Consider the following 18,917-nt stretch of genomic DNA (forward strand, 5'->3'; position numbering starts at 1 on the left):
GACACCCATGGATAAAGTGATGTCTTATTTCACATGTATTATCGAAATGCTTATTTTTTTTCTCCACCTTCCTCAGGCAAAAGCCAAAGAAGAGAAACTAAAGAAGTGTGGTGAAGATGAGAGAACAGTCCCACCAGAGTATAGATTAAAACCAGCCACGGTACGTTGTTTGCCACGGTGCGTGACAGCAGCTCACTCCTCCTGCCTTCGCATCGCATTTTGTCCTGTCTGTCCCCATGATGCTTAAGGACGTGTCTGATATTAACTCTGAAGACCCTGAATGCTTTATTCTCTGTCTTCTACAGTTGGACCCTTTAAAAGAGGGTTTCCTAAGTAATGACCGTGTGGTCATTAAAATTCCCTCAAATTCAAGTGTTTCAGCTGTTAACCATGCTTGACATAGGTCCTTAACCTTAAAGCAGAGCAATAATTTGGGAATAATATTTCTCTAACTGCTATATGGATAAAAGCACATAGATCTTCTAAGTGGTAGATAAACATACAAAGATTAACCAGTATCCTCAGTGAAGATGGTTTTGTTATTGTTGGTTTCAGTTTGACGTGAGGATGATGGACTTATTCCTGTACTTAAATTTTAATTTATCTTTAAAATGATACACATAAACATATGGTAGAAAATAGCTACAATGCTCATATATGGAAAGTTTCTCAGTTTTTAGAAACATTCTAAATTGTGAATTCTGAAAAACCAGTTTTATAGGAATGATATCTTACCTCTTCACCCTGGGTTGGAGAATTGAAGCTTTTTTCAGTCTTTCATTGATGTAGCTGCATCTTTTTAGCCAAAGAACATTTTTAAAAATTCTACTTCCTTATCCAAAAGATGAAAATTATTTTTCAGTAATTTTTAAATTTTATTTTATTTATTTATTTATTTTTGGCTGCACTGGGTCTTCGTTGCCCTGCGCGGGTTTTCTCTAGGTGTGGCGAGCAGGGGCTACTCTTTGTTGCGGTGCACGGGTTTCCCATTGCGGTGGCTTCTCTTGTTGTGGAGCACGGGCTCTAGGCATGCAGGCTTCAGTAGTTGTGGCACGCGGGCTCAGTATTGTGGCACACGGGCTTAGTTGCTCTGCAGCATGTGGGATCTTCCTGGACCAGGGCTTGAATTCCCCATGTCCCCTGCATTTTGGCAGGTGGGTTCTTAACCACTGTGCCACCAGGGAAGTCCCTTCAGTAACTTTTAAAGAAAAGTAATTGCATTATATTTTATAGCATTTGGTTTCTTGATTTTTACAGCTCAACTCCTTATTCTGATACTTTATAAAAACATTAATTTGAAACACAAACTCACTCAGATATATGGCAAAAAAGAAAACAATCTCCTCTCAAATCCTGGAATTTCTAAAACAAACTTAATGGGACAAGAAAGCAAAATTTTCTATTCATTTTAAATGTATTTTTAATTTCATTTTACAGGATAAAGATGGAAAACCACTCTTGCCAGATGTTGAAGAAAAACCCAAGGTTAGGAAATAAGTGTTTTTTGATACTTAGAAAACAATAGAACTGTAAGGTATAAACAGATAATTTTGACAGACCAGATCTCACTGTAGAGACTTGCATGCCAGCCTACTATTAAGGAGAGAAGAACTTTTGACAGCAACACCTGGCTTAGATCTCTGACTCTTTTTCACATATTTTAATGATTATTTATCTCATGAATTATTACTAAAATATTACAAATTTACAGGTGATGTTCGTTGGACATTAGGAGCGGATATCAAGAGGGCCCTTAAATTAGCTTGTTAGCACTTGGTTTGATCCTAATTACAGCATCAGGTGCTCTAATGGTTCTATGCTGCCTTTACTTACTACATTTATTAGTCACTTACTATGTGCCTGACACTACACTAAATGGTGTTGTGTGTTATCATTTTGAGTCCTCACTGAATGAGGAAGGCACTATTATTATTCCCATTTTACAGGTGAGGAAGTTGAGACACAGAAGGATTCTGTAAATAGCCCAAAGTCAAACAGCTAGGGAATAGCGAGGCTAGGACTCGAAACTGTCTATCCAACCCTAGGGCCCAGCTTCTGAGTTACATGCCATTCTGTCATAGATTAGAGCATGTGGAGATTTTGACTAATTACAGGAAATGAATAATACCACTTCACCTGAAGGAACTAGGGATAGCAGAACTTTCCTGCCAAAACTGCATGTAGTCATAGGGAAGGAGTATATGATCTATGTTTCCTCTGACTTATTCATAAGGAAAGTCGCTGGAAGTAGAAAAAACCATCACATAAGGAAAAACGATAAAGATCTTCATTGGAACAAACAGGCAATCTTATTTGAGCAAAATTACTCTGAAATTGAAGTATCAGGAAAACTTTTAACTAAATAAACCATTAACATGTTTGTGATACTGAGGTGTTTAGTATTCCTTATTTGTTGCATGACACTTACCTTACATTGATAAATGAAACATATACCCTGTATAAATTAACTTTTGGTTTTAGATCCTAAGATATGACATAATATGTGTTTACCAGAAAACCTTTTTCTCTACGAAAGCTTTTTTCTTTTATCAAAGTAAAAATAATTTTCTTCATATTATATAATATTTCTTATGTTACAGCCCCTGAGTGAATCAGAACTCATTGATGAACTTTCAGAAGATCTTGACCAATCTAAGTGTAAAGAAAAACAATCTAAGCCAACTGAAAAAACAGAAGTACGTTTCTAAAAATAAAAATCGCCAGTTTTTGTTGTTTTTTAATGTTTGTCTATAATCTTAAAAATGTGAGACCAAAACTTTTAACAGGAAGTGGCTGATAAAAAGGCCCATCTTGCCATCTTTTTTCACATGCAGTTTTCATCTTGCCTGTTTCTGGATGTGCTTTATTTTCCCGGGCTGACCCTCATATTCTTGCAGTTTAAGTCCTTTAGTTAATTATTCCTTCAGGAAGATATTCACACCCATGCTTTTCTTTCCATTCCTGCTTCTGTAACTGACCTAGTTAAAGTTGTCATCACTCGTCACCTCAAGATGGCAATGGCCTGTGTCTTTGGTCTCCTTCCAGCCCATCCCATATGTCCACCGGCATTATTCTTTCTCAAGCATGTTTGTAGCCACAACATTCCCCTGCTCCAACCCTCAGGAGTTCCCATTCCCTACAAAAAAGTTCCTGCTCATGTATTTGGGCCCCCGCTTCCTTTCATGCCAAGATGTGTCCCCCTATCACTAAACTCAGATTGTAAGTACTTGTGTGTTTTCCAAGGCTTTTCTCATATGGTTCCTTCTGCATAGAATAACCTCTCCAAATTCTAGATCAACTAAAATCGTAGTCATCCCTTTAAGGCTCAGCTAAAATATGGCCTTTGTCTCCTGCATTTCCCTCCCCAAACCTTACCACCCTTCCAACTCTTGTTAAGCAGAATACAACACACCAGGGAGGTCTGTCATGCTTTCTTTATATATCCCTGTTGAGGCATGTTGCAAACCAGATTTTAGCTGCACTGGTCTTTACTTCTAACATTTATACATATTTTTAAATAGTAAATTCCTTGAAAGAAGAGCTCACGCCCTATTAATGGTCATCTGCTGAGCACCTTGCATACAGGATAGGCTTCCATAAATGTCTGGATTAAAAGCAATCTGTTTGAAATTTTACTCTTGTAACAAAATAGCACAGTGATTCTCGAACTTCAGTACACATCAGGATGACGTGGAGTGTTTGTTAAGGCACACATTACTGGGTCCCAAACCCAGAATTCCCGATTTAGTATGTTGAGGTGGGGACGGAGAATTTGGATTTCTAACAAGTTCCCTGGTAGCGCTGAGGCTGCTGATCCAGGGACCTCACTTTTAGAACCCCTGGGATAGTCTTACTACCTTGCATTTGTACGTAGCTATTTCCAATTTACAGGGTGCTCTTAGATATGTAAAAATGAGGTATTTAAATGAAATATTGTATTGCATTTATAATTGGTATTATTGTTACATATTATATGATGGCAAATAATATAAATAATAATAGTTGATAAAATTCACTGAGCTTACTGTGTTCCCAGGTACTATGCAAAGCACTCAGCCTGTTTTATCTCATTCAAGGCCCCTATCAACCCTTGGGATGTAGGTACTCTAATTGTCCTCATTTTGCACATGTGGAAACTGTATCAGAGAGGTTTAGTAACCTACCTAAGGGAAGAGGTGAAACCAAGGTGAAGTAATGGTAGCTGAAGAGTTTCAACATGCCTTGACTTATTTACTGCTCAAAATCCTTGGGCATTCAAGAAAGTCATGCTCACAGCATATGGTGTAGCAGACTGTATTGTTGGTCTATCATTGTTCAGTCTTAATAAATTTCTAAAAATTCGTCATTGTACCTGCTTCTTTCTGCAGGAGTCTCAGACTGCTGCCCCTACTCCTGTGGAAGCGGCCGTGCCTCGGACCTCCTTGTGTTGTGTGCAGTCAGCCCCGCCCCCATCAGCCTCGGAGGTGAGTGGTCCTCTGGGCACTGAGAAATGTCTTGAGAAAGTAATGTTCTTCCTCCCCTGCCCTTTCTGCTGTGTATTACCATCATATTACTTTATTCTAACAAAATAAAAATAAAATCTTAGATAGCTATATTATCCTCTGTTTAGGCTTCTGGGAGGAGCTAGAAACTCAGGCTAGATTTAAATTTTTAATTCAACTGCTGCAAACTGTTTTGTTTTGTTTTGACCTTCTGAAATTGTTTCTAGCTCCTTGGCTACTGTGGTTAATCATGCTTCTTCACATTCCTGTGTCCTTCAAGCTGATTTGGTGTCCCACAAATAGCCTGATATTACTTTTTATTGACTCTCCCGGTGGAATCATCTGTACCTTTGTCATCATGACTCCTCTTGCAACTGAAGGGAGACAGGTGGACTCACTTCCTTTCCCCTTCCTTCTTTTCTTGCCTCTCTCTCACTTTCTAATTTTTCTATAAAGTATGATATTTAACTAGTTGAATCTGTTTTCTTTGGAACTCAGTGAGTTTTGTTTCCATTAGCAGGTAGAATCTGACTCAGAGAATAACAGCTGATGGAACTATGTTTCTCGTTAGTACAGACTTAGTGAATCTACACTCTGAGTAACTAAACTTGTTCTAGATGCTTTGCAATATCTTCTCATTAAATTTTCACAAGGACACTGTGAAGGCTGTTCTGATCATGTCTCTCTTATAAACGAGGGAAATGAACTTCGAGTTGAGCTTGAGCAATTCACTTAACCTTTCAGAACCTCAGCTGAGATGTAAGATATGGCCCCTGCTCTCAGCCCGCTTCAGGTCTAGTTTGGATATGGGCCAGGTTCAGGCTTACAGTTTAGTTTGATCATTCTCATATGGGAAAAGGGCAGCAGGAACATGGGTGAAGGAGCTGCTTTCTAGGAGGAACTCGAAAAGGTTTGCAGGTGGAGGACAGGATCCTGCTGAGAAGTGGGAACAGCACTGTTTTCCTGGGGAGACGAGCAAACCCAGGACAGCCCAGCACAGAGGTGTGGAGCCCTTCAGGTATTGGGGTATGTGCATTTAGTTGTTTGAGAGAAGAGGGCCTTGAAGAAGATGTAGGACAAGAGTCCTGGGTACCCTGAGTGGCTGCTTCCTGCCAGGGAAATCCTGGGTGCCAGCTGCAAGTCCCCTCACAGTCCAGGGTCTCCCTCCTGCCTTAGGACGTGACCTCCTTTTTATTTGGTGGGAGAGTCTCAGGGTACCCTCCAAAAACTTTTACATTGTGGTATTCAGGCACAGGCCACAGTGGTAAAGAACAGGAGAGGAAGAGAGAATCTGGGAAGAGACTGGTGGAGGAAGTAGGCACAGAGGCAGTGATTGGCATCAAAAAGACAGTAGCCAATATTCCAGGGCAGAACTCTTGTGACCTAAACATGTGTCATCTACCTGTTGTGTCAACTGTGACTGCCAGGGCCTTAGAGCCGAGTTAGTTCCTTTCCAGCTTTATCCTGACTGTAGAGAGTTGAGCATTGGATTTTTAATGGAGAGGAAAAAATTTAAAAAAGAGCTCTTGTTTTTCTATTCTCTGACTGCCTTTCCTGGGCCTCTACTCCACCAACTCTGGTTACCACAGTTGCCGAGTTTATCATCACTGAGGTCAGTTGGCATTTCTGGGACTGTGACACCCATGGGAGCCAGAAAGAATAGCCGCAGAGTGTGATAAAGGTCAGAGAACTCAAGAGAGGCTGGAGGATCAGTGAGCAAAAGGAAACAGAAAGCCCAGGGGAAGGAGATGAATGTCTGCCCTCTGCAGTTCTTGTTGTAGAAAAAGAAAGTTTATTGAGCAAATCCGAAGACCTGAGTTCTAGTTCTGAACCTGACAACAAAAATAGAAGCTTTGGGGCTTCCCTGGTGGCGCAGTGGTTGAGAGTCCGCCTGCGGATGCAGGGGACACGGGTTCGGGCCCCGGTCCGGGAAGATCCCACATACCGCGGAGCGGCTGGGCCCGTGAGCCATGGCCGCTGAGCCTGCGCGTCCGGAGCCTGTGCTCCGCAACGGGAGAGGCCCGCGTACCGCAAAAAAAAATAGAAGCTTTTGTTATTGGTCCTGTTTCCAAATTCTTTAGCTCTTAAGACTGCTGCTTCTCCTAGCTTTTCTAACTCGGTTTCACTTATTTCTTGAGCCAAAGGGCACAGGCTTGGGAAGCAGTAGTTTCCAAAGATTCTGCAGCCGAGAGTAGAAAACAGAAGTGTGAGCAGGTGACTTGGATCAGGTAGCAATCAGATTGCTTGGCTAAGACTTGGGGACCGCTGCAGCTCTTAGTTACAATCCCAAGCAGGTTGGAAACATCAGGGATGTTTGTTGCCCCCCCCCCCCCGGAATAAAATCTATTCAGTGTCCAACCACTAGATGGTGATAAATCACTTTCCACTCGACGGCCCTTTTTTCACTGGTGATCTTTACTTTTGAGGTGCAACTTAGCAACACTTTTCTTAGGACGATGGCTAATCTGTATAAAACAGAAAGACGCTTTTACTCTAAAATTCCAATATGTACTCCATGTGAAGTCATATTCTTTTACAATAAGAATAATCTTTGAGACTAATTCAGGAGCTTTCACACTTTTGACCAAGACCAGAGTTGGAAATTCATGGATTCTGCAACCCAGGACCCACACAGTAGAACAATAGTTTAGTAAATGATACTTATCCTTGGTATGCACGATGCATTCTATTTTATATTCTTCATTTAAAAAGAGTCCTGACCATGAACTACTAAATTGATTTTAAGAGCTCATCATGTATGGATCATGACCTGTGGTTAGGAAAAAGCTGGATCTAGTCCTCTCTTTAGCCCAAACATAACCTATCCTTTATTTTCTCTTTATGCCATTAATGTTCTGTGTTCGTCCAGTTTCATTTTAAATACCACTGTGGTCAGAGCTCACTATATCACAGGGAGCACATTTCATTTTCAACAACTGGACCCCAGGTAGACTGTTCTCATTGGGCCACTCGGGTTAATAAGTCACAGGCCGTCACCTGAACTGGCGTGAATCCACTCTGACCAGTAGAAGCCACATAGAGAACACAAGCTTCTGTGCCTCAGTAGAAGCTCAGCTGAAGCCACTGCCTCCGGGGCCCAGCTGTTTCACTGGGAAGAGTGTCCTCTCAAGGGCTTTTCTGAAAGCTTTCCTGTGCCATCTCTAAAACAGTCACATAAAGATCACTTCTTTCTTCTTTCCTGGCTTTCAGCTTCTGTGTGGTGTTACCCAGTCTCTTAACTTCCTAATTTCTGAACCAAAACGCGGGTTAGATCTTAAAAGTTTCTCAGTGTCAGTACATGAATTGCATACACTTAATGTTTAACATAAGAAACTTGCTCTAACTTTTAACACTTCAGGATTTTTAAACGTAGATTCTAATTCAGTTGATTTTTTAGATTATTAAAAGATGACATGTGCTTCTTCTCTAGGCCTGAAATAAGGCTATGCCCATCTGAATTGTTTGTTGTAGTCTCTTTTAAAAGGAATGCTTAACCACCTACTTAGTGTACCCCGTGATGTGCTTTTAGAAGGGCATGGGGCCACGTGATGCTGTAGAAGCCTTGGCTGGAAGCCTGGGGATAAAGGAAGCTGGTCCAGAAGTTGGAAAGCCCGTGGAGGATAAAGTCAAGGTAATGGCAGCTCGGATACTGCTAGAAAAGAACTATCGCTGATCGCCCTGACTCCCCAGATAACTCAGTCATTTTTTTAAATTTCCTACAACACATGACCAGCTGTCTTTCTCTGTTATTGTGCATGTCCTGTTTAATAAGCAAACCCTGAGCGAGCATCAGTGTTTAGGTGCAGCAGTGGATGGCTGGCGTGCACGCATCAGAGTTCTGAGTCTCACCTTGCCCACCTGCAATTCCACTGCTGAGGAGTCAGGAGAGAAGTGGCACTGCCTCTACCGCTCCTCACGACTGCCTCTTAGCCCAGCAGGCTAAAAGTGGTGCTGTCTGAGCCTGCTAAACCAGGATACAGTGTCAAAGATGGAGTTGCTGTAGGAACCTAACAATGGATTTGTTGACCTCAAATGTAGTCACTCAGGCATCCACTTTATGAGAAAAAGATGTATTAACAATGAAGATGGTTTCATTTTTATTCAGGAGAAAGCCAAAGAAGAAGATCGTGAAAAACTTGGTGAAAAAGAAGAAACAATTCCTCCTGATTATAGATTAGAAGAGGTCAAGGTAAACAGGCTGGGATCTTTTTCTAATTTATTTTAATTTATATTGAATTTCATATACATGAAAAAGGGACATGCGAACAGACCTGGGACATAAAGATCACGTTTCTTAGTATTTCTACACCAAATAGTATCAGTTCACTAATATCCTGTTTGCACACCAGCTATGAAACTAAAATATTCCTAAGTGGCCTTTTACTCCTCCCTTAGGTGAAAGAAATAATATAATGTCTTAACTACCTAATTTTTGCCTGTCTAATAGGTGGCTTGTTAGAATACCAGAAGCAGAGAAAACTTAGGAGACCTTCATACAGATAGGAAAACCAAAATGAGCAACAATCACTTCCTGAGGAAAGATTTACAAACCTTAAATATAAGTTGACAAATAAGAGAGCCTACTTGACACTGAATATAGTGATAAATTGACCCATTTCTTTTATTTTGAACGTAGCTTGTACAGACCAAGTAACAAGGGGGAGGCCGCTACTTAAGAGATATGCCACTTCATGGATGATGCAGGAAAATCAGATTGATGCTCCTCGTATGCAGCAGGTGTACTAGTCCATTTATTTGGCAAAGGCAGGAACTATACTGAGCTTTCCCTGATTGAAAGTTTATTATTCTGGATACCTTTAGTCCGCTTCCTTTCTGCATTTCACAAGTCAGTTGAAACCATGGACTTCCTATTCATTTCGGCTTGTTCGTTTGCAAGGTTCTTAGACTATGTGGCCCTTAAGCAGCTGTCACATTTGAAAAAAGGCTGGTCACGTGCCCGTAACTCTTCAGAGTAGGAGGTTGGTTACTTTCTCTCTCCTCTTGCTGAATTTTAGTAGCAGTTTTTAAGAATGCAGCTGATTAGCTTTCCTGACCGCTCTATTCTGCGGTAGTTTCATCCTTCTCTGAACTTGTTGATCCCACCCATTACTACTTACCTGTAGCTTTATAGCATTTCCAGGTGCTGGCTTGATCTCTTGTTTAAATCCTATGTTGTTCTTCTTCAGCTCCGCTCCCATCAGGCCTCTTCAATAGATTCAGCTCCCTGAGGGTAGACCACAGGTTCCCCCTTCCAGACACGGGATGATCTCAGTTTGAGTGTGGAGCAGACGTGCCCTCGCCCCTGCTCCTGTGTGTCACTTGGGAAATGTGCTGCCTTTGCAGCTAAAGGATGGTGGAGAGCAAGCCTCAGGCTGTTTCCCTCCTCACTGAACAGTGGTCAGAAGGTATATGTGAACGTGCAGAGGAGGTGGAAATGGGGGTAAAGGAGTTTGTCAAAAGGGAAGCTGGTGATACTCTCAACCATTGCATCTCCTTGAATTTTAACAAAACAAAAAACACCTTGACCAGTTTATCAGGAGAAGTACACGGTTGACCCTGGAGCAACACAGGTTTGAATTGTGTGGGTCCACTTATATTCGGATTTTTTTCAGTAGTAACACTACAGCACTATACCTTCTGCAGCTGGTTGAATTCATGGATGCAGAACCACAGATACAGAGGGCCGAGTATAAATTATACACAGATTTTTGACTGCTTGGGAGGTCCGTGCCCCTAACCCCCATGTCTTCCAAGGGGTTAACTGTGTGTTTAAAGAGAGAATCTTGCACTTCTTTTTGCGCGTGTAGATACATGGGATTTACCATCTATTTATAAATCTTCTTTTACTAAAGAGCCCCAAATGCCTTAGCGATTTTGTCCTGTTACTCAGAAGTGGCACTCAGAGTCATTTGAAGGTTGGCATCATCTGAGCCTCAGGGTGAGCTCCCTGAGGGCAGGGATTTGTCTGTCCTACTTTCTGTGGTATTCCCGGTGCTTAGTAGAGGGCTTGGCGCAGAGGTAATTCAGGATGTGCTGCCTCTACAGTTAACCAGCTTTTTCAAGGCAACCTGTGCAAAGCCCACTCCCCAGGCAGGTGAGGGTCTCATCCGCGTGCTCCCTCAGTGTCCTGTGCACACTGTCACAGCCCCACGTGCCACGCACTACATTAACTGTTCACGTGCTCCCCCTACAGTAGTGTGGGCTTCTGAGGTTGGCAAGCCACGCTCTATCCGTTTGCAGCCCCCGTGCCTAGGGAATGCCCGATGTGTGCCAGCTGTTTGTTGACATGAGCTAATCAGAGGATATTTCCTGGTGAGAGGATCCGTTTCCTGAAATGATGAATCAAATTTGTAATGTACAATATCATCAGGTATAACCTGTCGACCTCTTATAATGTTTACAAGGTGCATACGTAGGATACACGTGAAATGACTCAATGCCGTGTTTCTGTCCCCCTGCATAGGATAAAGATGGAAAACCACTACTGCCAAAGGAGCCCAAGGAACCACTCCCAGTAAGCAAGCCAGTTTTCTCTGAGTGTATCTCTCTCCTTTGGCCCTGATGGTTAATGCGGGGAGGGCACAGCTTTCTGTGGAATGAGTTGATCAGCATATAAACAGTGACAACATTTTGAAGAGACTGATGAGGTGGTGTTTGTTGATACATTTCCTGGTTCTTTGCAGCCCTTGAGTGAAGACTTCCTCCTTGATGCTTTGTCCAAGGACTTCACCGTTCCCCCAAGCACTTCATCTCTTGTAAGTCTTCTGAGATTCCTGGTTTTATTTCCATACTTTTAGGGTAGCAGAAATAAATGGAAACTTGTGACTTAGAACCTGATGTGGGAGCTGAGGAAACAATCACAAAATTAATGGCCCTCAACCCACTGTAGCCGTAAAAAATGTGTTCCATTTGAAATACTGGTCCAGCACAGTGGATGTTTTCGACCGTGTAGCTAATTGAACCAATGAGCGTGCACTCTATCACGTATACCTATGAAAAGAGAATTTAAAATTGAGTTGTCCAATACATTTGAAAAATAAATGCATAAAAATATGAAAAAATACTGAAAAGCATTTTTCAGTATTTCTAGGGAAGATTAACCCAACTAAACACCAGGATTTATTAACAGTAATGACAAAAAATACAGTTCTGATTCAGAAAGCGAAGCCACAGGCCAATGGGAAAGAAATCCAGAAATGAACATAAATGACAGATCCAGTGTTTCTTTAAAATGAGAAAAGAAATCATTATTTCAGAAAGATTCTAGAATAATATACCATTTAACATTAAGAAAAAAATGATACAACTGAAGCTTCTTCATCCCATATACCAAGTATTAAAGCAATAGTAGCACATAATTTTATACCTAATACATGATCAGAATTAAAATGTGATAAATCTCTAATTTAGGCAAGCAAGGCCATGGGAAACAGGCATGGCCATTCGTTGCTTGTGGCACTGTGGATTTCTAGCAACTCTGAGAGGGCCCTTGGCAGAATATAGCTAGCACCATAAAAAGAGCCACTTCTAGAACTTATTCAGAGCAATTAATTACATAGAAGAAAGCTGAAAACTCCAAACAAACAACCTAAACGTGCAACAAGAAATGTATAAACTACAGTACTCTAAATCAGTGGCTTGTTGAACGTTTAGGATAATAAATGGGAATAGGAAATTGTATAAAATAACGTGTGGAATAGGACGTAGAATAAAAATGGCTCTTAAGATGCTGTGTTGCTGTGCTTCCATTTGGATCAAGAGAAAAACAATCAAAAAGCTATACTGAGAGTTGTATTTAAGAGATGGTATGTGGGCATAATTTGCATACACCATATTACTGGTCAAAATCTTTTTGTTTGTTTGTTTTCTTACAAAAGCAATTGGAAGATGCTAAACTTTCAGCTGTCATCTCTGAAGTGGTTTCCCAAACCCCAGCTCCAACCAAGCACTCTGCAGGTCCACCCCCAGACACTCCGGTAAGCAACAGAGTTTATGAGTACTTTTTTCAGCAGCAACAACAAGGAGGAAGAAAATAGGACTCCTCCTCAGAGTAAATGAAAATCAACAAAATTGTTAGGAAGAACAGGCACCGTCCGTTTCAGAAGAGGTAAGACTGGTGAGACAGGGAGATGACAGAGAATATCTAAAATGATTAAATATATAAAACAATGTATGTGAAAGTATTTTACACACAGTGAAGGAGCTTAATATTATTGTTGCTTTATTAGAATTGAAGTACAATAATGTGCATTGTGTATATGTTCAGATTATTAGATTTTTAAAAATTATTTAGCTTTCCTGATAATTGATGTTCTCCTCCTTTGTATTTTTCCTGATCCATGCTATAATACTACTCATTATTTAACCTCAAGCTTACTTTAAGGAATTGCTCAGTGTTTGAGCTTCTCTCTGCCCCCAAAATTCACAAACTCCTCATGGAATAGCATTGTCTTCCTCCCATGCACACCAGTAAAAACTTGTCATTTTCATGCCAGTAATAGAAGAATCTTAGTGTCAATATTGTTTTAATTATTTACATGTTCTGAGGTAAGACTCTGGGACCAAAGCTTTTCCAGACTTCCTTGATTGATTTTCTTTGCAGTACCAAATTATACATTATCCAGGAGACCACGGCACATCAAAAGATAAAGAGATCGCCCTAAACCAGATCCCCATCTCCTTGGTTGAGAAGAAGTGCCCCATTTGCTAGTTGGAGATGAAGTAGCTTTAGTGAAGTCAGCTATGCTTCCTTTCCTTTTGATGAAGCATCAAAGCTTACTTAGTGCTGTACTCTGCGATTCTGAGTGAATTTTCATCCTGTTGGGTTAATGTGGGATCATCTGAGAATATCCAGAGGCACAAATGACAAAGCCCAGACCCAGCTGTGGGTAGCACCATTAGCTGCTATAATCCTGGGCTCTAATGAAGCACTTAAAACCAGTAAAATGCCCTCTCTCCATGTGTCTATGTGTGTGTCTGTGTATGTACACACAGCCACAATGACAGAAGTCCCTGTGCAACAGAAAGGAAGGCTGCCATTTACACTTCAATTCTTTTTTTTTTTTTTTTGCGGTACGCGGGCCTCTCACTGTGTGGCCTCTCCCATTGCGGAGCACAGGCTCCGGACGCGCAGGCTCAGCGGCCATGGCTCACGGGCCCAGCCGCTCCGCGGCATGTGGGATCTTCCCGGACCGGGGCACGAACCCATGTCCCCTGCATCGGCAGGCGGGCTCTCAACCACTGCGCCACCAGGGAAGCCCTACACTTCAATTCTTAATACTCAGATTCTAGGGGCCCCTGTGATTGAGGCTATTAATAAACGTCCACAATCAAAAGCCTTTTTGCCTTTCACAGGTACGTTTTAGAATGACACCTTTACCATCACTTTTCCCATCTTTCTTTACAGGAATACACTAGGGAATCAAAGAGTAAACTAAGCTATCATAATTCATGTGACTTTTCTTTGCTGGGAACATACTGTTACATACATTGAAAGCATCATAAGACATATTTTCTAGAAAAATCAGGCCAGGAACCCCATCTTTTTAGGGAGGGACCTATTTTCTCAGAAGAGAAAGACATCCAGGGGTGGGGCAGGGTAGACAGGTGCAGACAAGTGCTGAGAGTGAAACATGAGGGAGAAGAAAAACCCTCAGAAAAAAGGGTTGGATTGCCGATCCAGTGCCTCTGCCCACCTGCCCATCTCCCTGGTGACAACCCCATAAGCTTATAGAAGTCTTAGCGGCAGTGTCAGGGCTGCACTCCAACAGGTGACCTCATTTGGCTAACCAGTGACTGATTCAGATTTACTTTTTAGCAGAGTGACGACAAAGAACTTGACGATGCCCTGGATCAACTTTCTGACAGTCTCGGGCAAAGACAGCCTGATGCAGATGAGAACAAACCCCTAGAGGATAAAGTCAAGGTAAAAGAAAAACAAATCATTAATAAGTGAAAATTGAAAGTTATTATAGCACAGAATACCCTACCCTCCACACAAAGGGGAAAACCCGCTCTGACTTTGCCTGGAGTCAGTGAACGGTTGGATAACTTCAGCCTCTGACTTTGCCTGGAGTCAGTGAACGGTTGGATAACTTCAGCCTCTGACTTTGCCTGGAGTCAGTGAATGGTTGGATAACTTCAGCCTAATTTTTTCCTACTCCATGGTCTATGTCGTGTCTCTTTCCTCTCTGAGGTCTGTGCTATGGCACAGATTCAGGCAAACGTCCTGTTCATGAGGCTAGACTTTGTGATGATGGAAAAGCCAGCCCTGCTTTGTTAATTTTATTCTCTTCCCACATTTTTTCTTGGTTGTATCTGGCAGTAAGTTTATCATACATATCTGATGCACACATGTGCATTTTTTTGGTTCACAAGTTGTGTAAATGTAGTGGCAGAGGCTTCCCTAGCAGTCGTCCCTGCTATCGAAACTAACTGCATTGGACCAGGAGTTCAGCACCACAGAGGCGTCCACAAGGTGCAGACTCTTAATGCTATATATCTTGTACAACATGTAGAAGTGTACTTATTTATACTTAATATTCAGTACTTAACAGTCCATTTAGCTTGGAACCAGAAAGGTAACGTCCCACACAAATCTATGTCTCAAAGACAGGACATTTCAAAGAATCCTTAGGTCTCGATTCTACCATTGTCATAGGAATATCGAGGTGAACTTAACCTGTATTTGAAAAATGAAATTATAATGATGCAGAAAAATTAAATCTGTACCCCACCCCTGGGGTGGGGAGCTGTTCCTGAATCCAGGACCGAGAGACCAGCCACGTCCCACTGAGGCACGGATGCTGGGAGGTGGGTACTGCTTACTCAATAGCAGGTATTTGCTCACCTGCAACACAAACAAACAGCACGTCCCTTCAGATTTGCTCCTGTCGTGGTCCTTCAGGGCTCCTTATAAAGAGGCAAAGTTGTAAATAGTACCTCTTAAGTGCCAAGGTACAGCAACTTGATTTTTTTATTTAAAAAGTGAAACAGTGAAAGATATTTCATAACTGTGGGTTTTTATCTCCTTCCATGGTTTCTGAAGATAATTATTTAATCATTTACTTCCATTTAAAATACAGGTAGGAAATTAATAGGTGTGGATTGACAAAACAGAAGCACTGGGTTTACTTGTTTCCATCAACTGAAAGTCTGTTGACGTTGTTCTCTCGCGTACAGATTTAAAAGAGACCCTATTTTCTTGCCTCAGAAAAGTCCAGTAAATGCTGAATGCTGCATTTTAGAATGTACTCTCTAAGTGAAGGCGGAACTGAATCGTAATTATATACGTTCACTGTTTACAGGAAAAAGTGAAAGCTGAACACAGAGACAAGCTGGGAGAAAGGGATGACACCATCCCACCTAAATATCAACATCTCTTGGATGATGACAAGGAGGTAAATGAGGGCAATGTCTAGGTTAGATGGATATATGCTCCAAAGCGTTTGAGATTCACACCTCACGTGAAATGAACAGGAGGTACACTGTAACAATAGCATAAAAATGTAACATGACTGATGTTTTTAATCTGTCCCCACTGAGCAGGCTGTCTAGAATTCTGTTTAATATTTATTTGAGCCAGTATTGTTGGATGTTTACTGCGCTGGGCACTGTGGCATAGAGAGTTGAATAATGTTCATTCACTCACTGATGCTTAACAGTGATTCTGTGGCATGTACGTATATGAATTCTCCTTGCAAGAAAAGGCTATAATAAGAATGATATTTGTAATCTTGACTGAAGCAGAGTTTCTCTGTTGAAGGAGAACAGAAAAAGAGCTAGTATCGGAATAATTCATAGGGCAAATACGACCCCTCCAAGACCTGCTGTCCCTCTTTCTTCTCCTACAACACCACCTGTGCTGTTGAGAGTGAAGACAGACAAAGCCATATTCCCAATCACAAGTCCTATTTCTCTATCTAAATGCACTCTGTCAAGAAGTCTCTGTCTTTGTCTCTAACATGGAAGCCAGTTTCGCTTAGGTCAACCTGGTCTGTACCCTACCCCTTCCTATTTGGCTCTTAGTTGCAAGTCCATTAGATGTTAAATAACCCTTTCCAGGTCTGTTCATCCAAAAAAAAAACCCAAGGAAATGTGAATTACATCTTTCTCATTCTGTACTGATGCACGTGAGGGGTGTGATGGCTGTGGTTTATAGGATATTATCAGCTGCAGTGTCCTCCTCGCTTGTGTCGAATAGTCACAATAGCAGCTGTGCATCCTGCTAGAATCCACCCTGCTTTGATAGTCGCCCGTGACTCTGCTGTATTCTTTAGGAAGTGTATTATTTAGTATCCTTGCCTTTGCAGATGGGAAAAATCCCTGATGAGTTGTCCTTGTAATCTTCACCAAAAAAAAATCTTATCTATAGACCATTCCTTTCCAAGTGTAATAAGCTATAGTAGATGAGCATATAGTAAATTAGTAAATAAGACATAAAAACACAAGTTACTTTTTGTAACATTTTAACTAGAATTATACAATGACAAAGTTGCTAACATAGTGTTTCTTCCACTTCTAGGAAAAGACTCACCCTTGCATTTTCTCCAAGGCTATTGAAATAGTTATAGGGTAGTCGTTAAGCAAAGCTGGTGAGGAAATGATAGGGACACAGGTTTATCAGTTATGCAAATCTATACAGTCGTCCCTTGGTGTCCACGGGGCATTAGTTCCAGGACCCCCAGATACCAATGTCTGAGGATGCTCGAGTCGCTTATATAAAATGGCATAGTATTTCCATGTAACCCTACACACATTCTCCTCTGTACTTTAAATCATCTCTAGGTCACTTAGAATACCTAATACAATGTAAGTGCCGTGTAAGTAGTTGCCAGCATGTGGAAAATTCAATTTTTGCTTTTTGGAACTTTCTAGAATTTTATTTCCCTAAATATTTTCGATCTGCCAGTTGGTTGAATCTGCCAGTGCAGAATCCACAGATGCAGGGGGCTGACTGAACTCCATTTCAAGTCACTGGATAAGAGATTATATAAATACTGACTACACCTAAGTAAACCTTTACAAAAATTTGTTTAACCAGGAGTCTGCTTTGTTTCTAAGGGCAAATCAGCGACGCCACCTACAAAGAAACCCGAGGCATCAAAGGTAAATACCGTATCCGCGTATCTCCATAAAAAAATTTTTTTAAACTCTAGCTGCGACTTTTACATTTTAGAAATCTGAAATTCACTGAATGCCTACCTTGTGCTTGGTGGGATGCCAAGGCATGTGTGTAAGAGTGTATTATTTCTGTCTTCCCAAGTCCATTCAAGCTAGGCAGTTCCATTTTCCAGGTTAGAAAATCAAAGCTCAGAGAATACTAAGCAACTTGTATAAAACAGTAGAAGAAAATAGAGCTGGCAAGATTTTCCTGTTTTAATATCTCTTTTGTAATACACTAGGCTGTTAGGAAAATAACGTCAGCAAGGTTTTATATTAAACAAACATATTTTCAGGGATGTGGGGAAATGTCCTACATAGCATCTTTGCCTTGTGCTTCTTCCCTGATGGTTATTTGTTAAAATCTCAGAAACCTGCAGATGCCCAAGACCCCATTGATGCCCTCTCAGGGGACTTTGACAGCTGTCCCTCAACTACAGAAACCTCAGAGAACACAGCAAAGGTACTGTGCTCTTTCATATTGACTTTCTTTGAATGTCTATGTATACACACACACACACACACACGTATATAATACATATATATAATTTTATATTGTAAAATAGACTGGTTAATGCCATCGAGAACTTGAAAAGAAAAAAATTCTATAATTCTGCTACTCCACAAACACTATCATTTGGTATATTTCTTACCTTTTTCCATATGTATATTTTACATAGTTGTACTTATTGTCCACATATAATACTTTGCTTAACATTATTTCACAAATGCTTTCCCTGTTGCTGTATAATCTCCATAGCTAGCATTTTTGATTGCCACACTATATTGTTGTACAACAGTAATGCTTTATCTGTGTTCATTTAAAATGAGAGCAGTCCCTCACTATATACCATGCCCCTTGCCCTCTGGGGCTTCCTCCCCTTTTCTGCCCGGAGCAGCTGGCTGACTCTCCTACTCACCTCTCAGGGCCCAGTTCAAACATCAGCTTCTCCTGGAAGCCTCCCCTGTCTGCTTCTCCCTTCGCAGATCAGGGATGTGGCCTCTGTGCCCTCTCTGCACTGTGGGTTACCTGTCACATGTGCATCACACCACGGAGCTGCATGCTGTATACTGCAGGGATGTGTCTGGTACCTCCGTGCTCAGCGTTAGCAGAATGCCTGGTACATAGCAGGTGCTGAAAACATGATCAAAAGCGAATGAAAAAATGTGTAATCCATCAAATAAATAGAGGGAAAAGTGAAATGAGTGCCCTTCATTGTTATTTCAGAAGAATTAAAATTGCACATCTCTTTGCTATTGTTTTGGCTGTTATTA

At 41.2% G+C, this 18,917-nt stretch overlaps 1 protein-coding gene across 1 annotated transcript in view; it reads left to right on the top strand.

The window, feature by feature from the left end:
* CAST (calpastatin) overlaps window positions 1-18,917 on the top strand; it is a 129,606-nt gene that overhangs the window by 101,149 nt on the left and 9,540 nt on the right. Inside the window, exons 16-28 of the mRNA XM_065875568.1 lie at window positions 77-160; window positions 1,438-1,485; window positions 2,601-2,696; window positions 4,368-4,463; window positions 8,014-8,112; window positions 8,587-8,670; window positions 10,945-10,995; window positions 11,165-11,236; window positions 12,359-12,457; window positions 14,302-14,406; window positions 15,788-15,880; window positions 17,544-17,588; window positions 18,013-18,105. Of these exons, the coding sequence (XP_065731640.1) occupies window positions 77-160; window positions 1,438-1,485; window positions 2,601-2,696; window positions 4,368-4,463; window positions 8,014-8,112; window positions 8,587-8,670; window positions 10,945-10,995; window positions 11,165-11,236; window positions 12,359-12,457; window positions 14,302-14,406; window positions 15,788-15,880; window positions 17,544-17,588; window positions 18,013-18,105 (1,065 nt within the window). The remainder of the gene's footprint in view (window positions 1-76; window positions 161-1,437; window positions 1,486-2,600; window positions 2,697-4,367; window positions 4,464-8,013; window positions 8,113-8,586; window positions 8,671-10,944; window positions 10,996-11,164; window positions 11,237-12,358; window positions 12,458-14,301; window positions 14,407-15,787; window positions 15,881-17,543; window positions 17,589-18,012; window positions 18,106-18,917) is intronic.

Source organism: Phocoena phocoena, chromosome 3 (genome assembly GCF_963924675.1).
Source record: "Phocoena phocoena chromosome 3, mPhoPho1.1, whole genome shotgun sequence".
Classification (NCBI taxonomy): Eukaryota; Metazoa; Chordata; class Mammalia; order Artiodactyla; family Phocoenidae; genus Phocoena; species Phocoena phocoena.